This window comes from Maylandia zebra, linkage group LG6 (genome assembly GCF_041146795.1).
Source record: "Maylandia zebra isolate NMK-2024a linkage group LG6, Mzebra_GT3a, whole genome shotgun sequence".
NCBI classification, from domain to species: domain Eukaryota; kingdom Metazoa; phylum Chordata; class Actinopteri; order Cichliformes; family Cichlidae; genus Maylandia; species Maylandia zebra.
In genome coordinates, this window is record NC_135172.1 from 7,466,585 (window position 1) to 7,483,789 (window position 17,205).

General features: G+C 40.8%; 1 protein-coding gene across 5 annotated transcripts in view; it reads left to right on the top strand.

The window, feature by feature from the left end:
* The window catches only part of LOC101477163 (uncharacterized), a 36,051-nt gene that overhangs the window by 6,732 nt on the left and 12,114 nt on the right, over positions 1-17,205 (top strand). For all 5 annotated transcript variants that reach the window (XM_004571780.6, XM_012924868.5, XM_004571779.6 and 2 more), the window contains 6 exons: positions 2,490-2,567; positions 2,681-2,772; positions 2,881-2,997; positions 4,532-5,315; positions 13,251-13,424; positions 14,461-14,650. In XM_004571780.6, the coding sequence (XP_004571837.1) occupies positions 2,764-2,772; positions 2,881-2,997; positions 4,532-5,315; positions 13,251-13,424; positions 14,461-14,650 (1,274 nt within the window). In that variant the 5' untranslated portion in view covers positions 2,490-2,567; positions 2,681-2,763. The remainder of the gene's footprint in view (positions 1-2,489; positions 2,568-2,680; positions 2,773-2,880; positions 2,998-4,531; positions 5,316-13,250; positions 13,425-14,460; positions 14,651-17,205) is intronic.

The following is a 17,205-nucleotide window of genomic DNA, read 5'->3' on the forward strand; positions in this document are numbered from 1 at the left end:
GACTCAAGGGATAAACCAATGTTCTGTTTACACATAACAGACAGTTTGGTGCCAGACAAAAGATCTGGCAGGTGTAAAAACTATCTGCAGCAGATAAACTGAAAGTCATGTCCTTAAGAAATACGAGAAAATCCAGCAAAGACCTGACACAGGAGAGATGCATCTGGTCTTTCTGATAAACCATCGATGTTTACCAAAACCTCATCAGAAGTCTCAGTGGAAGGGAGGTTGTCTTGACAGAGAGAAAACACTGAAGCATGCCAAATTACCCAAGAACTCGACTGAAAATCAGTGGCAACAGGTCTTATAAAGTGAATTTCAAACTTTAAATTTTTGGTTCAGATCGCTATCAATATGTACAGAAGTGGTTAGGAGAGAGGTACAACAGTAAGTCTCTGCAGCCACCTGTAAAACACATTGGAGGCTCTGTCGTGTTTTGGGACTTGCATATCAACCAGTGGTGTTGGGGATCTTGTCATAATTGGTGGAATTATAAATACAAGAAAACACAAACAGATTTTGAGCCACCTTGAAATCTGGAAAGTATCTTATTGGCAATGGAAAATAGGCTGCCCATTCAGTGAAAGAATACCTGGATAGAAAAAAACACATTGGAATACAACAGTTTTGGATTGGCCTCCTCAGAGCCAGGCGTTATTGAAAGAATGTGGGATCATGGTGACAGAGACGTAACAATAGGCAGGAAGCAAAGCCTGCCTACTGGAAGCTGGGAAACTATTCTGCTCCGAGAAATTCTGAAGACTACTTAAAGGAATGACAAGAAACCTTGCCTAAGATTTCAGGCTGTGTTGAAAAATAAACATGGTCATACCAAGTATTAACTTTAAGCTAGTTAGAATTGTACAAACTCCAGTTTTTGCCTTATCTACTGCATTTCCATGTGTTTGCACTGCTAATTTCCCTTTTTTCTAGCTAAATGTAAAAAAATAAAGGGTGGCTCAAGACTTTTGCACAGTACTGTATGTTTGGAGCGGTTGTTCTCAAGTTAGTTGGCATGACTGAAAGTTCTGATTATGATGCTATCCCTGTCAGGCTCTGTGTCTCTTCCTCTTGGGAAGCTTTTATTGCACTCAAAGTTGCAGAGCGTTTTGTCATCAATGCATTTATTATTGTTTCATGTCGACTTTCTTTTGTGATAGCCAGTCTACATGCAGTGTGTGCAGATAGCTGGCCACGGTATCTGTAAGGTACTGAAACTGGAAGAACTGGATGCATATCAACTTTGTACTTTTCACCTGATCTGACTTGAAAAAATGGCAGTTTGTCAAAGTATGTGACCACTTCAATAATATAATGCTGAAACATTATTTAGGGTTTTAAGTAAGGTTACTTGTGATGTTTTTAAAATGTAAAAATAAAACAAAAACTTATTTTTAAAGATTTATATTAATAAAAGAAGGAGTGAATCAGTTGGGCAGTGAAGAGAGCAGACAGAGATGGACTGACTTCTTTCTTTTTTTTTTTGTTTGCTCATGACCTTGGCAGTCATGATACAAGCTAACACAGCTCAATTCAACTTGTCAGCTAAGCTTAACTAGCTTGCTTTGCACATTTTTCACTTAGCTGGACAAGAGCTAATATTTAGCCTTGAGGATATTGACTTCCTCCTGCCCTGCATACTTTAGCCTTTTGATTCCATAGCATACAAAGCATGGAAGCTGTGTTTTATTGACAGTTCAAACTTAACTAGTGCTAATCTTTAGATGATCTATCCAAACTCTTCTCCTTTCCAGCTCATTGATCCTCATCCCACACTGGTCATGTAATGTTTAACAAATGAACATCAAAGTTCTCCTTTAATGCACATAACAGTATAAATAACAAATGCCAGTGAATCACATGAATGCTTTGTCACACAACAGAATTCAACCTTTATCTGGTGCATGAAAGCTTTTGCATTTGCTGTTTTAAACACTCGTTGTTAGCAGAGGTTTCTCAGGAAGTGATATGTCCTACATTTTTGCAGCACCAGCATGTTTTTTTTTCATGTTGAATGAATGGATGTATTAATAGAAAGCTAACCAACTAATGTAAGTAACAATAGCTGCCGCTGTAGAACAGACAAATAAAGAGCTCTGAACTCATTAATGTTTTGCTTTACAAATACAAAATATATAAAAAAAACCACCACAATAAACAAACGAAAGTGAATTTCACAGATTGCCCTTGTGAAATGTTTTCTGTCAAAGAAGCCCATTCATCTAAGAGTGGCACTGTGGATCTGTTATTAAAAAGACACATTTAAAACCTGCATTGTATCATCTGTACCGCTGTCGTCTCCTCCTTTTGTGCCGATCAAACAAACTGAAATCAGTAGCAGCAAACAGACAACTTGTACTGCACGAAGCCAACAAAACAATATAAGGCTTATGTAACACTGTAACATTTTTGTGTTCATATTATGTATTGCATCCCAAGATTTCATTGTCACATTGATTTGCTCCCTTTTTTATTGTTTTCTCCTTCAGGCTGAGAAATCGAGAGCTGCAGAGCTGCGACATGTGAAAAGAGCTCACCCACTTGGCCTACTCACCTCTCAATCTTAGGTAAGTACTTTCTTCCATTTCTCTTTGTCTCCTTTTATCTACCTTCACTTCTATCTTTGTGATGAACTCTTCTTTCCCTCTTTTGTCTCTGCTGGTGACATCTCAATGCTCAGACCGGAACTCAGTTGAGTTTTTCGCTGCTAAACTCACTCACACTCACGTTGGGACTGCGACCTGACAACCTCCTGCCTTGGGCATGCCTCAGGTAAAGTAGGAAAGCTACAGTGGCTCTCACCCATCACCTCTGAATTATCCTACTCCTTGCTTCGGTGTTGGATTTACTCTGTGTCTGTGTGTTTTACCTCCTTTCCAGCCGGGTATGAATGGGATGGAGCCTGCATTTGGCGAGGCCTATGGGGGGCACAGGGGTCTGATGAGCCCCTACCCTCTGGCCATGTCGCCACAGGGAGGCAGGACAGAGTACGACCAGGTAAGACAGCACAACATGGACAGAGCCAAAGCTCACGCAGCTTATAGTGTGACCTCGGGTAGACACTGTATAGTACACACAGATATATTAATAGCTGCCTAATTTGAGTTGGTGAGTCATTGTAGCAATTTAAATGATGTCATTAGTGATTGATCTATTAGTGGACAATACCGTGCTCTTACTTTGAAAGTATATCTTATTGGCTAGCTTGCTGGCTGTCAGTACAGTCACAGTTCAGCTGCTTCCCCAGAGAGGATTTCACCCTGATGTCAGATCCAGATCCAGCATCTGCACCTGGTGATACTACAGGAGGAGGAAACCTGGTTCATGTGTAGCGATGCTCAGCTCACTGAGGCTGCAGAACAGAATAAGCACTGTGATCACCAGCCTATTTGTCTATAAAGTGAAAGACTTGCAGGAGCAGCAGCTGATTATAATGCTCAGTTATAAATTTGCCAACCTGCCAATAATCAATTCTTAATCTCTGGGAAAAAATGTGTTTGTCTTTAAGGACAACAAAATATGACCTGTTTTTTATTTGTAATGTAGATTTTTTTTTTGCTTGCATCTCTACATTTATTGTTCAATCTGTACTATAGTTTTGTGTTTATTTTCTTCAGGAAAATAAACACGGGCCACAGGCTTGATGATGATTGGATCGTGAACCATTTCCAATCCACTTGATCTTTAACCATTACAGCTTTCACTACACCGCACATTAGAGCTATTTCTCAGCTGTATTTAAACACGTGCTTTTATAAGAGCACGGGAAGAAGTCTGGAAAGACTTATCATTAAACAGATGCCCAGGTAAACTGTGCTTTTATGATAAAGCCTATATTATTAGGTTACATACAGCGATGAAGTCATCCTTCCGCTTCAGTGCTGTCACATAATCCTCCTCCTCTGTCTGTGTGTGCATTGATGCATTAAGCTGCTGCATGTCTCTTCTCTTTAATGTCCTATCATGCCTCTATTAGGAATATAATGAGAGCTCAGCAGCAGTAACCGCAGTGGCAGAAGGTCAGGTGGTCAGGCTATGGCAGAGTGGGAAATGTAATTGGGACACGAGACTGTTGTTTGTATTCTGTTTTTGGTTTCTGCTTGAAAAGCCATTAATCCTCTACCACTCTCAATCTTTTTGTATATATATATATATATATACATCGCAAATACAGTTTATTTATTTATTCAGCAATGTTTAAACATCATGCCTCACATGAAAACAAGACCAAATTCTTCACGTGGCATCTCAGTTATCAACAGTCAGTGTATGTGGGCCAGGTGTGAAATAATCCTGACAGGATTACGGCACTGGGGGAGGGTGTGTAATTTTGATTAAGGTTTTTTTTCCCCCCACACAACTCAGTCTGACCTGTTTTAGTAGCAGAAGTAGATTCACAATTTAAAATGCTAGTAAATGCTGTCATTTTACACCAAAATAATCTTTAAAATACTGAATGATTTAAAAGTTTGTTTATTTTTTTGTCACAAATCATATGTTTAAGTGTCATTTATCTCTGTCCCCCTTTTAGAGTGTGCTCCTTATGCTGGGCTCCCCAGCATTGCCAAGGAAACGGCCCTTTGAGTTGCTAAGCGACCTGGTGGACGACGGAGGCTTTGGTGAAGACCTGCACCCAGAGCGCTGGGATGTGTCCGCGCTGGATGAGATGGCTCGTTACACCAAACTGGGCCTCGGGGTCGGAGGGGAGCTGCTGCCCTGCTCCGAGGAGGCTGTGCTGATGGGCTGCTGGGGGAGGAGTCGGGAAGAGCAGGAGGAAGAGGATGAGGAGGAGGAGAGGAGGAGGAACAGACATGCAGTCCCTCCTGGCACCCCGGAAGTCCAGAAAACTGCTTCAGGGAAGGAGGAAGAGGAGGAGGAAGGGTGTATCTCTGTTGCCCGGACAACAGAGCTGTGCGTTTCAGGAAGAGTGACTGAAGGTGGACAGGATGAGGGGGTGTCAAGGGAGCGGACGGTGGAGGTGTATCAGGTGGCCCAAGAGGAAGAGGAAGCAGCAGCAGCTGCAGTAGGACTGGCTCTGGAGCACTGCAGTGAGGAGCACAACTACTCCCTGAGCCAGGGAGGGGAGCTGGGGGCAGGACCTGCTCACAACTCCCAGACAGAGGAGGTGCAGGTGGTGGAGAATCAGCAGGAAGAGCAGGATAGGGAGGACAGCCAGGCCGAGACCAAACTGAAGTTGGAGGATGAGGATGAGGAGCAGGACGAAGACGAGGAAGAAGAGGAGGAAGAGGGAGAGGAAGGAATGGAGGAGACAGTGGTGGAAGCTGAAATTTCGAGCTCCTCGGAAACTGAATGTGGTGAGTTCTGGCTTCAGTGTGTGTGCGTGTGTGTGTGTGATGGCGAGGACATCTCGGCTCATCACAGCGCGGCCAGCAGCCTGTCTGCCCACACACAATCCATTTTGTTCTGCCTCCAGTCCAGACGAGACCTCAAACCGTCTCGTCTGACTTGGTTGGCTGAGCACAGGCACATGTGATACCAAATTTTGCGGGTGTAATTCCCAGACATCACACTGCTTCAGTGACTACAGTGTTACTGTTATAAAATGGCTTTGAGGGCTGAAGTGTCTTTGGGTATTGAAATACCATCTGTAACAGGCGCGCTGCTTTGTTTCTGGGATGGGGTGGGGGTTTAGCTGAGCACGTTAAATAGGGTATGAAAGTTGGTACAGATTGTTAAACAACCATTACAGAAGAACGGGATTTCTAAGCAGCTTCAAAAGCAACATAAACATGCCAGCTACAGACTGCAGCATTCAGCTGGTGGCTCATTAAAAACCATTTTTCTTGCCTCATTATTTCTTTACAGCCCACTTATCTCTCATTCACAAATATCAAAGGTACATAGTACGACTCAAAAGCAGACTTGATCAGTTAATTCTACAACTATTTTGGTAATTGCTTAACTGTAAAGATGCCAAACTATTACAGATTTTTTGCTTCTGTGTTTTATGTAATACAAATAGTAGAAATAGTCTTTGCTTTTCAGACTCTAAATGACAAAAGAAGAACTTTGAAGCTGTCACACGGGTTCTGTGAAATTTGACATTGTTTCATAGTAATGGATTTGTTGCTGTTGTCTTCAGGATGCACAGTTTGTGTGCTAAAAAGCATTCCTACAACGTGTTTCAATGACCAGGACTTTTTGTAATTACTGCTAAAGAAACATTTGTTTTCTATGGCGGATTGAAGTCTCCTGGTCATAGCACCTTTGGGTGCCAGTACTGAGTACCAGAGTTATCATAGATGTGAGCTTTCTAATTAAATATTTTCAGTATTTTTTTTTTAAATTTTCAATTCTAGTTTCAGTTAAACTCTGGCATGAGTTTACTGTTATTGTTGTTGTGTTTGGTTTAGCTTTCATTAGTTTCAGTGTCAGTTTTTGTCTTATTAATTATTACTATATGAAAGCTATTTGTTTGGGACAGAATGTTGAAGTGTTACATTACAGACAGATAATATTTTGAAACTGATTTGAATTAGTTTGTGAGGACACTGTAATGTTTCTGGGGATGTTCAAGCATATTATTAATTATTAATAATTGTAATTATTAATTATTATTAATTTAATTAATTATTAAAGCAAATTATTTGCTAGTTGTTCATTCTGACAACAACGTTTACACTGAGCTCGCTTTAAGAGGATGGAATTAAATATTGGCCTAACAAATATTTTGTTGTTATTATAGGAGCTGTATGAAATTTGTAATCACATTCCTCCTTAATCAAATGTTGTTGAAATGTGTGGCACTTTGAAATATGTGTTTGCGCTCTGTGTGGTGTTGCAAACACACACTACGTCAGATTAGTTTGGCTAATTTTAGCAGTGTTATCAGCAGTAGCCTGACTTTCTTCCATGCTACTGTCCACATCATGATACAAAATATGGTTATATGTAGCTTTGGTTGCTTGGATATATTCCACTTTATTCTGACAAAGCTGACATACAACTGCTCTGTTTTTTTAAACATCAAAGTAATGCAGAACAGAGCCGGCTAGCAAGCCTGTCATCTGTTTACTTTCACCCTCACTCATTTACAACTTCCTTTTTTTTAACATAGATTTCCTACCTGTGTATAGAAAGTGTGCCACATAAATGCATACAGCTAGATAAAGTAGATGTGTGTACAGTAAGATAGTAAAATGGGTAGTAAAAAAAATCTAATCTTAGCTCAGTGTGACTTTACTGTCTTTTCTGCACTTTCTCTTCTTCAGTGCACATGCACACCCTCTCTCTCACACACTCTCTCACAGACACAAACACACAATAGATAGGTGATGTGAACAAAATATTCAGTTTGAGCACAATCTGTTTAATTTTTGTAAATGCAATGAAAGTTTACCTGCAAGAGTTGAACCCAAAATAAGAGAGAGATAGAGTGAAGCCAGCAGGGAAAGTCATCAGCTTTTCACTCAGCTTTAAATAAGTTAAGAAAAGTTCCATCCATCCATCCATTCGCTTCCGCTTATCCTTTTCAGGGTCGAGGGGGGCGCTGGAGCCTATCCCACACAGGGACAGACAACCATTCGCACTCACATTCATTCGCACATTCACACCTAGTGACAATTTGGATTATCCAATTAAGTTAAGAAAAGTTATGAAATGAAATTTGCACTTAAACCACAAACTAACAAGCCTGACGTTAAAAGCACCTGAACTGCTGCTGGTTGGTGTTAGCTTCTTCCATGCTGTGTTAATATGAAGAGTACACTGGTGCTGTAGAGCACAAAGGTGCCCACCCACTTTTGGAAGGTCTCCCATGAATTCATGAAGTGAATTGCCCTTTCATTTTTTCTATTGACATTTCAGACAATTCCTTTTTTAAAGGTAAAGGTACAAGATAGTGTACATAGATACTTTTAACAACAAAGGAGCTACTGATGCAACAATGCCATACAATTCCCAGAGTCTGCATTGAATGACTTCCAGCCTTCCCAGATTTACTCCTTTTCATTATTCCAGTATTGTACAATATCCATCCACCCCTCCATTTTCTTCAGCTTCATTGATTCAGGATCGTAGTTGGGCTGAACGCTATACCGGCTGTCGGTGAGTACACCCTGGACGGGTCACCAATGTAGCCGACATAGAGAGAGAGAGAGACTATTATTCACACTTACACTCACACCTACTGCCAATTTAGGCTCACCAGTTAACCCATGCATGTGGGAGGAGTCTTACATGCCCCCAGGGCCAATGCAGGAAAGGTCTGTATGGCCTAGTTATGTTACAGTGCTTGGTTCCTGACTGTCTTCACTTTTAAGATTTCTGAAGTTTCATCCTTAATCTTGACACATTTCTATGGCAACCGTAACCTCCACCAGTCAGAGACGTCACTGCTTCAAGGTAGGGTTGTGGGTAGAGTAGTTATTTTCTGCAACATCATGAATGAAATTCTTTTTTTCTTTTCATATTTTTATATTAATATTAATATTTTTATATTTTATTTTTATTCTTTTTATATTCTTTTTAGAAAAAAACTATCACTGGGTCAATATCACTAGGTAAGTCAGCGGTACAAGCTGTTAATCAGCATCCCTATGGAGAATATGAATATGGTTTTTCACTTCTGGAACTTAAGTATTGGGGTCTTTATATCAATACAAGCTATATGTTGTTAAAATACATACTGCCACCAGTTTGCTGCATGACTATGACTGAAATGGATGCAGTGTTGTTGAGTTTAATTTCTGCTGCATAAAACTGAGTAGAATCACTGTGAAAAATTTTAGAACAGCTTCAATATCATCACTGTTTATTGACTTGATGCTGTAAGGCTGTTATTTACTCTCCTGCTGACTGTTTTGATTAGATGAAAGTGAAAGAAAGTCAGCTTTTTAAATGTCACTCTGGTTTGCTCATAAAAAAAGGAGCTTTCATTGTATTTCAGAACTCAACTGAGTATCTCTTATGTAGATGTGGGGATGTTTATTCTGGAGGAAATTTGAAAAAAGCATGGAGGTCTTATTAGGTCAGCACAATATGAATCCTCCCTCCCATATTTGCAACATGTCAGTGTGAGTTTTAGGGCAGCAGTTACCACTGAGACCTCGGTGATATTTTCAATAGGAAATTGCTATATCGCAATTCTGATCACTTTCAGCGATAAACACAGCTGTGATTTTTTTTTTTTCATTCTTGCTACTGCACAAAAAGATCTGGTGCCATGACTTTTAAAATCCTGCTTACAATCCAGACACTAAATACCATCAATTGGATTTTCAAAACTAAACAGATGAAAAATTGTTGGGCTCATTCATGGATTGTATGTGCAAAAACAGTGCAAAAAATGAATTCTTGGATTGGCCACAACAAGCAGTCAGTTGTTGCCTGAGTCATGGCTTGCTACATAAAGGCTGATAGAAAGTGTGCTCTGATTCGCATTTCTTTGTCTTTGGCTTCTGAACACTTGTCTATGACGTGTTGCTGCTCTGGAGAAATTTACAGATAGCTTGCTAAAGGTTTTTGTGTTAACAGGTAAAAGATCAGGTTACATTGACATTACAGGGAAGCAAAGGATGCAGAGGTTTAGAGTTGAAAGACTTTGTTTTGTGATAACTAACATTCAAACTAACAGGACTAAACTGGAGGTTTCTAGGCAGTAGTAAAATGTTGTAGTGTAACAATTAAGTACATTGTAGTGGCCTAATCCCTCAGTAATAAACAGATGAAGTCACTGTTTGCTGAGAGCACAGAACATCATCAGAACCCTTTAATGTGAGATGAGTTGTTATTCCCAAACTACAAGCCATGAAACATAAGCATGTATGTTGATAACACCTATGTAAACTGACTTCCATTCAGATTAGCATCTTTTCCCAGGCCTTTTCTGCCTCTAATCGGCTTTGCGTTAGATAAACAAATCTTAGGCTTCTCGTTGCAAGGTAATAGAGAGGTCGGTGGCTCGCTCTCAAAGAGCGAGGTCCAGCTCGTGTTTCAGCTGTCGCAAGACACAATTGTTGGTCCTTTGTTCCTGTGGTGTGTGTTTGTGTGTGTTTGTCCTGTTGAGCTTTTATTACCATTAGCCCACAGCGATAGCAACGGTATAAATGACGGATTGTAAAAATGTGATGTGTACTCGCTAAAATTGATGATGGTTGAGTGAGTTTAGGAAACCAGACAAAAGGCTGAGAAACAGAAAACCATGGAGCAAAAGATCGAGTTGAAGGGGGAGCGCAGACAATGGCGTTATCTGCAGACAGGACCAGACACCATGATGTTACATAAGCTGTCTGTGTCTGTGTGTGTGTATGTGTGGACTGTCCACTCATGAATAAAAGCAAGGGCAGGACTTCACAGTTATCAAGTTCAAATCTGATTTAATCACAGCAGAAACGACTGTGTTCACTGTGACAGCGTCTTCTTTCTGTTTTGGACGTCTGTGCAGCGGGTTCGAAGAAGAGCTTCTTCTCTCCTCCTGCTGGTGGAGCTTTGCACGCTGTATTATTTATGACGCCATTATTCGTGGGTCTGCATGCCTGAGGCTAATCTTCTATGACGTCTTTGTGTGAAACGGCATACGTGCTGGTGGCTTTGTCATGAGGACATACAGCATGTGTTTTTTGGATTGGGGCTCACAGCATGATCTCATAGCGACCAAACATAAACACGAATAGCTGTCAGTTATGATTGGGTTGCATTCGTCATTTCACTTGCTGGGTATTTCTCTTCTAATAAATATTGCATATGTGGCTGTCAGCGTTGTCCACCTCCAAGATTCACTTTCCTCCGGAGCAGTGTGGCCTGGAGCATCAATGCTGGATTTGGATTATCTCGTCAAGCGATTCTGTTGCAACATTTTAACCAGATTACGTTCAATAAATGTTATTTGTATGCTTAAAAAATAATGAAGATTAAATTTTCTCATTGCTATTTTTATCAGATTCTTCCAGCCATTCTGAAGAGCCATGAAAATATTTTCTAATGTGAACTATGGCTTGTGGAGCCGGTGTTGTAGCTGTAGGTTTCTATGACGCTTTACATTTCTGGCATCCTGAACGATTGAATTGAGTAGAGGGTATTTTATCACTGCAGTTTCATATTCATAAGTTAAACACTGCAGCTGTTCTGTGATCACTCAGAGAGTCAGAAGCAACACAATTGCTCTCACACAAAGCGCACGCTCTGCCTGGGTTGTGCTGAATGGTGTTGAGTAAGTATGCCTCACTCTGAGCTCAAGCTCCAGCAGATTATTTTATCTAACTGCTAACCCCTAAATCTTATGAAAAAGTAAAAGTGTCTTCAACAGTGAGGTGAACTGAAGCATGATTATTACTGCTGCTGTGGGGAAAAAATACACGCAACCTGTAATTACCTTGAACAAAGAACCGCAATGAAAGGGTTGTCTAATGTCATTATTCGGACATCATCTGACACAACGCACAGGTTAAATGTTGATGCATCGCTGAGAGAGAACGGTAGAAGCAACAGTAGGTCTGGCACTTAGCGCTCGGTGCTCAGGCTCTGTGGGGATACAGCTGCTGCGCAGAGAGAGCTGCAGGAATGAGCGAGAACTGTGCTGTTCTTAAATATTTTCCCTAGTTGTAGCTCACCAGAGCGGTGTGAAAGTGTGCACCTTTTCCCAACAAAGAGCCTGATTATCACGTTTGAGATGAACTAAAGCTCATACACTCACTTGCCAATTTATTAGGTGCACGTAACCCTAACAGGTTTCCCTTTCCCTGCCTTCTGCCTGGCACAGATTCTACATTCCTCAGAGATTTTGCTCCCTATTGACATGACACACTGTCACACAGTTGCTTCAGATTTAAGGGCAGCACGTGATGTGAATCTCCCGTTTCACCATGTCCCAAAGGTGCTCTACTGGATTGACTGGCATCTGGAGGCCATTTGAGTACAGTGAACTCATTGTCACATTCAAGAAACCAGTTTGAGATGATTTGAGCGACATTGCACCTTATCCTACTGAAAGCAGCCATTAAAAGTTGTCAGGAGCAATACTCGGGTGGGCTGTGGTGTTTAAGGATGATCGGTTGGTGCTCAGAGGTCTGAAGTGTGCCAGGAAAATATCCCCCACAGCACCACTGACCTGAACTGCTGACACAAAGCAACATGGGTCCATGCTTTCATGCTGTTTATGCCAAGTTCTGACCCTACGAATCTGAATGGTACAACAGAAATCGGGACTCATCAGACCAGGCAACGATTTTTCAGTTTTCTGTTGTTGACACGTGTGATCTTCTGCTGCCGTAGTCTGTCCGCTTCCAGGTTTGGCCTGTTGTGTTTTCAGAGATGCTCTTCTGGATATCTTGGTTGTAACAAGTGATTATTTAACTTACTCTTGTCTTCCTATCAACTCAAAGCAGTCGCATCATTCTCCTCTGACCTCTTGGATCAACAAAGCATTTTGGTCCAGTGAACTGTTGCTAACTGGATCATTTCTGTTTGTCTAACCATTCTCTGTAAACTTTAGAGATGATTGTGAAATACTCAGACCAGTCCACCTGGCACCCACAACCATTACACGCAAAGACACTTTTCTTCATCGGTTTGAACTTCAACATCTCGTCTTGACGATGTCTGGCTAATTAGATATTTACATTAATGAGCAGCTGAACAGTAATCAGTGCTTCCTCCCTTCTATCCTTGTACTGTTAAAATTCTAAGTGATAAAAATTACAAACATTTATGAAAATGCAGGAACCAAAACGATTACTCCGGAGTATTTCTGCTGTGCTTCAAAGTAATGATACCCACTATTCTAGAAAATATAAGCTGTATTATCATGACCCTGTCAGTGTTTAAATAAACTCTTTTTGATGGTTCAGCAGTTGTGCCACTTGTATTTGTACTTACATGTAATTTAGTGCAATGGTATCCAGCCAGAAGATAAGATGTCACAAGATAAAAAGAAACAGAGCAAAAGAGAAACTTGCATTTTATACAGAGCTGACAGGGAAGCCTTGTCAGGACAAAAAGGATTATAGGAAATAATTTCCACCCACTCACATGTCTGTTTGGATGCAGCACCAGGGGGAATTCAAGAAACCGACAAGATGGCTTCCGATCTTTCTGGAGATATAAGTTTTATGAAACACTTTCTTCTTGGCTGCTTTCCTTACTCACTGATTCTTTTCATCAAATATTTTGTTCTTGTGTCTATTCTCTGTCACTTAGTTTGTTTGTTGTTTTAACAGGCAAGCAAGTTGCTTGAAGAACTGCAAGGTTTTTCCCACATGAGTGCCTAAGTCTTTGCATATTTGTCCTTCTAGAGGTGGAAGCAGAGCCAGCCAGGCAGCTGGGCGAGCGACCGTCGAAGCGTCGCTGTTTCTGGGAGTACAGACGTGCTCGGGAGTCAGCCACAAAGAAGAAACTTGGCGGTGACGTCCACTGGTCTCTGTCCTGGAGCTCCAGCACTCTTCCCAGCACGCTGTACCGCCGAGAGGGTGAGAATACAGCATTACTGCGTGATGCTAGTGAATGCTATTTAATGCTGATTGTTTCATACAAAAAATAAATAAATAAAAAAGTCAGAAAAGTTACTAGATTATTAAGTGAAACTGGTTGTTTCTCTGGGGAAGACATTTTTGGAGTGCCGATGACCTAATTATTAAAAAAGATAATTGTCAGATTGATAAGTTAAACCCTAATCAAAGGGCTGGATTGAAGGTTTAGCAGCAGGAGTCATTAACCCAACGTGCACGCTGCAGTTGGGATCGTCCCATTTCCTTTTTCTCCCGTGACACAGATCAGACCTGCACCCTCAGGCGTGTGCCCTACATACAACTTGCATGTCAAAATGTGGATTTTTCAACATTCCCATCGTACGCGAATCTCACGTCAGGCTCAACAATAGCTTTGCTGCAGTGCTGCAGCCCGTGTCGTGCTGTACAAACCAGAATGGCAGTCCTTTAAACTTAGTCCAGTCAAACCACTCAAACAAGAGTCAGCACTGATAACAGTTTACGTGTTGTGTAAATACTCCGTAAATCTATCAAACTATTGGGGTGGATGCTTATTTTAAATCATGTCATTCATTGTACAGTAATTTCTATGTGACATCTCTATGATAGTTCTGTATCATGTCATATACCTCTAATGTAGTCATTTCAGGGGGGAAACAATAGCTCTTGTAGCAAGCTCAGATGATCCACCCACACCATTTGCAAATCTTCTATTTTAAGGGGCTAGCAATTAGTAGAAAGTTGGTTTAAATAGCAATTTAGCAAAGTGCCTTGGGTGCCTAATGTTTATTTCAAACTTTAATCATGCAAAGCTGCTCTAGAAGAGTCCAGTACTAAAAATATAGAGCTGCAAACCATAATACCTCCAAATGTAAGCAGATATTAAAACAAATAGATGCCTTGCCTTGTACCACTGGGAGATTTGGCATCCTGACATTTTAAGGCCAGGTTTGGTAGAGCTGCACTGTTTTTACCTGACCGGACACGTATGGAGTTCATTTTGTTGTCGTTAATTCAGGCAAAAAGGGGCGACGCAAAGCCCGGAAAACAGATGCCAGCGACCTGACGCCGAACCCTCAGAAGCTCCACAACATCGGGGAGCAGCTGCAGAAGCTCAACGCAGCGATCGATGGCATGGGTCCGGTCAACGACCTGCCCGCTGTGGCCCGAGCCCGTTCACGCAAGGAGAAGAACAAGCTGGCCTCCAGGTACAGCATGCTCTTTACTGCCCTCCTACATCCTCTGCACTAAGTGAGAACACTGGAAATGCTCTGTATTGATTTATGAGGCCTGAGTGGGAATTTTTAGAGGGTTTCAGCTTTTGTAATTTGTTGGCAGAAAAGAGAAGCCTGTGGGGCTCTGTGGTCTAGTATCTGCAGTCTTTAGCCCTGTCAAGATTGGTTTTCAAATATGTGCAGCATTTAATAGTTGACCTTCTAAATTCGGGTGGTGGAGGACATGAACGGTGAAGAACACATGGAGACGTGATATCTGTGTGGATTTTAGACCATTAGTTGCATTCATGTGATGGAAAATAAAAGGATCTTGGGAAATGGGTCGTGTTTTTGCTGATTTGAATTTTTCCTTTGATGATGCCGTCATGTCGTTGAACTCTGCAGATCAGCAAGCCTTAAAAGAAACTACCATTTGTAAAATTTCAAACGGGCTTTAATTTACTTAAAATATGTCCCTCAGAATAACACACACACACAACACTGAAGGTCGAAAAGCTTGGTCTTCAGTGTATTTTTGCATTGCCTGTTTCTTTGTAACAAACTTACCTTGGATATTATCTTGACAGAATAAGTGAAGGAAGGACGGAGGGAAGCAGAGGAAAAAACAAGAGAGGCGGGGAGATGGAGGGGAGCAGGATGAAAAGCTGAATACAAGGAAATCAGGCAGGATTGAAGAGGCAGACGAGGAGTAGAGGGAAAGATGGGTCATATAAAGTTCATCTTTGCAGGGAGGGAGGGGGAGATTTCAGAATTCAGGACATTATTGCAGGAGCCTGGGAATATCTTGTAATTCAAAACATACATTAAACACGACGCAAACATGTCATCTAATAGAAAGTTTGGCAAGGACTTACAGAAATAAAGCTGAAAAAGAGACTGAAGGGGAGGGGAGTGAGGGAAATTTAACGTCAGAGGAAGTGTGACTGCGAAGTCACCGAGTACATGTTTTTGTTTAGTATGCAGGAATCTCATGTGAAGATTCACTTCTTTTACTCTGTCATAGCTGTGGCTGCGTGAGTCCAGGTTGGGGTTAGTAGTTGGATTAGCCTGACCGCCTTCAGACCTTCCTTCTCATTCTTTTCCCTGCTCATGTCTGAAATAACCTGCCTGGGGCATTCAGGCGGCACAAAGGAAAAACACTGGGCTGGTTCTTAGCCCTCGCCCAGTTTGGCACAACATTCCAGCCAACACGCTTAGCAATGATAACTGTCCCGGATGCTAACTTACTAACTAGACTCAGCAGGAATACACCATCATTTGGGAAAGTATTGTTTAGCTTCTTCAGTGGTTTCATGGTGTAGTGATTTTGACCAGTTAGAAACCAGAGGAGACACAAATCCATACATCCGCTGAAGTGAGCTCTTTCAAGTAATGAACCAACAAAAAGAAGCTTTATAGCTAACTTCTTCATAATAGACCTATATCACTGCTTTTTTTTTCTTTCTTTCTTTTTAAATAATTTTATTTGTATTTTATCAAAGTCCCTCCAGAAGCCTCTCCACTGTTCTGAATAGTAAATCTGGCTGCTTGTTTCAAGCTCTTATCTAAATACATGTAAAAAAAGAAAAAGGTGTAACGTCTATTTTAGTGGTGTTTTGGGCATATGAAGTGCATCTATAGGATCACCGGTTAAATTGGATTAAATAACAGCAAAATAAATGAAAACTTAAACATTGTTGCCATCTTTGCCAAAAAATAAGATATAAATAGCATTTTTACAGACTAGAAAAATACACAAATATTCACACCAAAAAAAAGGTGAGTGGTAGGTGTTGTATGAACACGAGCAAAAGAAAAGCTCTGGCTCATTCCACCAGAGCACTGAGCAAACATTAAGCTAAGTCATGTTGTAGATAGAGAAAGCTAAAAATAAAATCATACTAGAACTTACCATCATCTTTTCTGCTACTATCTTATTATTATACTGTAACTGTATTTGCTTGCCACTACACAATTGAATGTGAGTGAATTTAATTGAGTTGAATGCAGTTTTATTTGTATAACACCGAATCACGACAGCCAACTCAAAGACACCCCCCCCCCCCCATGAGCATGCACGGACTTGGGGAAGGTGGGAAGGAAATACTCCTTTTTAAACTTCAGTATGTAATTGGATCGTTGGAAGCAGGGACAGGACAACCTCCATCATACACTGTTAAGAGGTTTTGGGGGGGTTTTGCTATGCATTTCCTGTTATAATAATTTGTTTCACCTAGCTTGCAAGCTAATGTGAAGTTTGAACCTTTGGCCATCAAGTTTATATGAATTAGCTTAAGTTCGGCTGTGTTCAGGAATATAGGACTTGGTGACACCAGAAATAATAGCAAGGCAAGGCAAGGCAAGTTTATTTGTATAGCACAATTCAACAACAAGGTGATTCAAAGTGCTTTACAGAGACATTAGAAACAAGAACAAATAAAAAGCATGATTTAAAATTGAATAAAACAAGCAAATAAACTAACTAACTAATTAACAAACAAACAAACAAACAAACAAACAACAGTATATAAAATCAAAACAGATAAAAT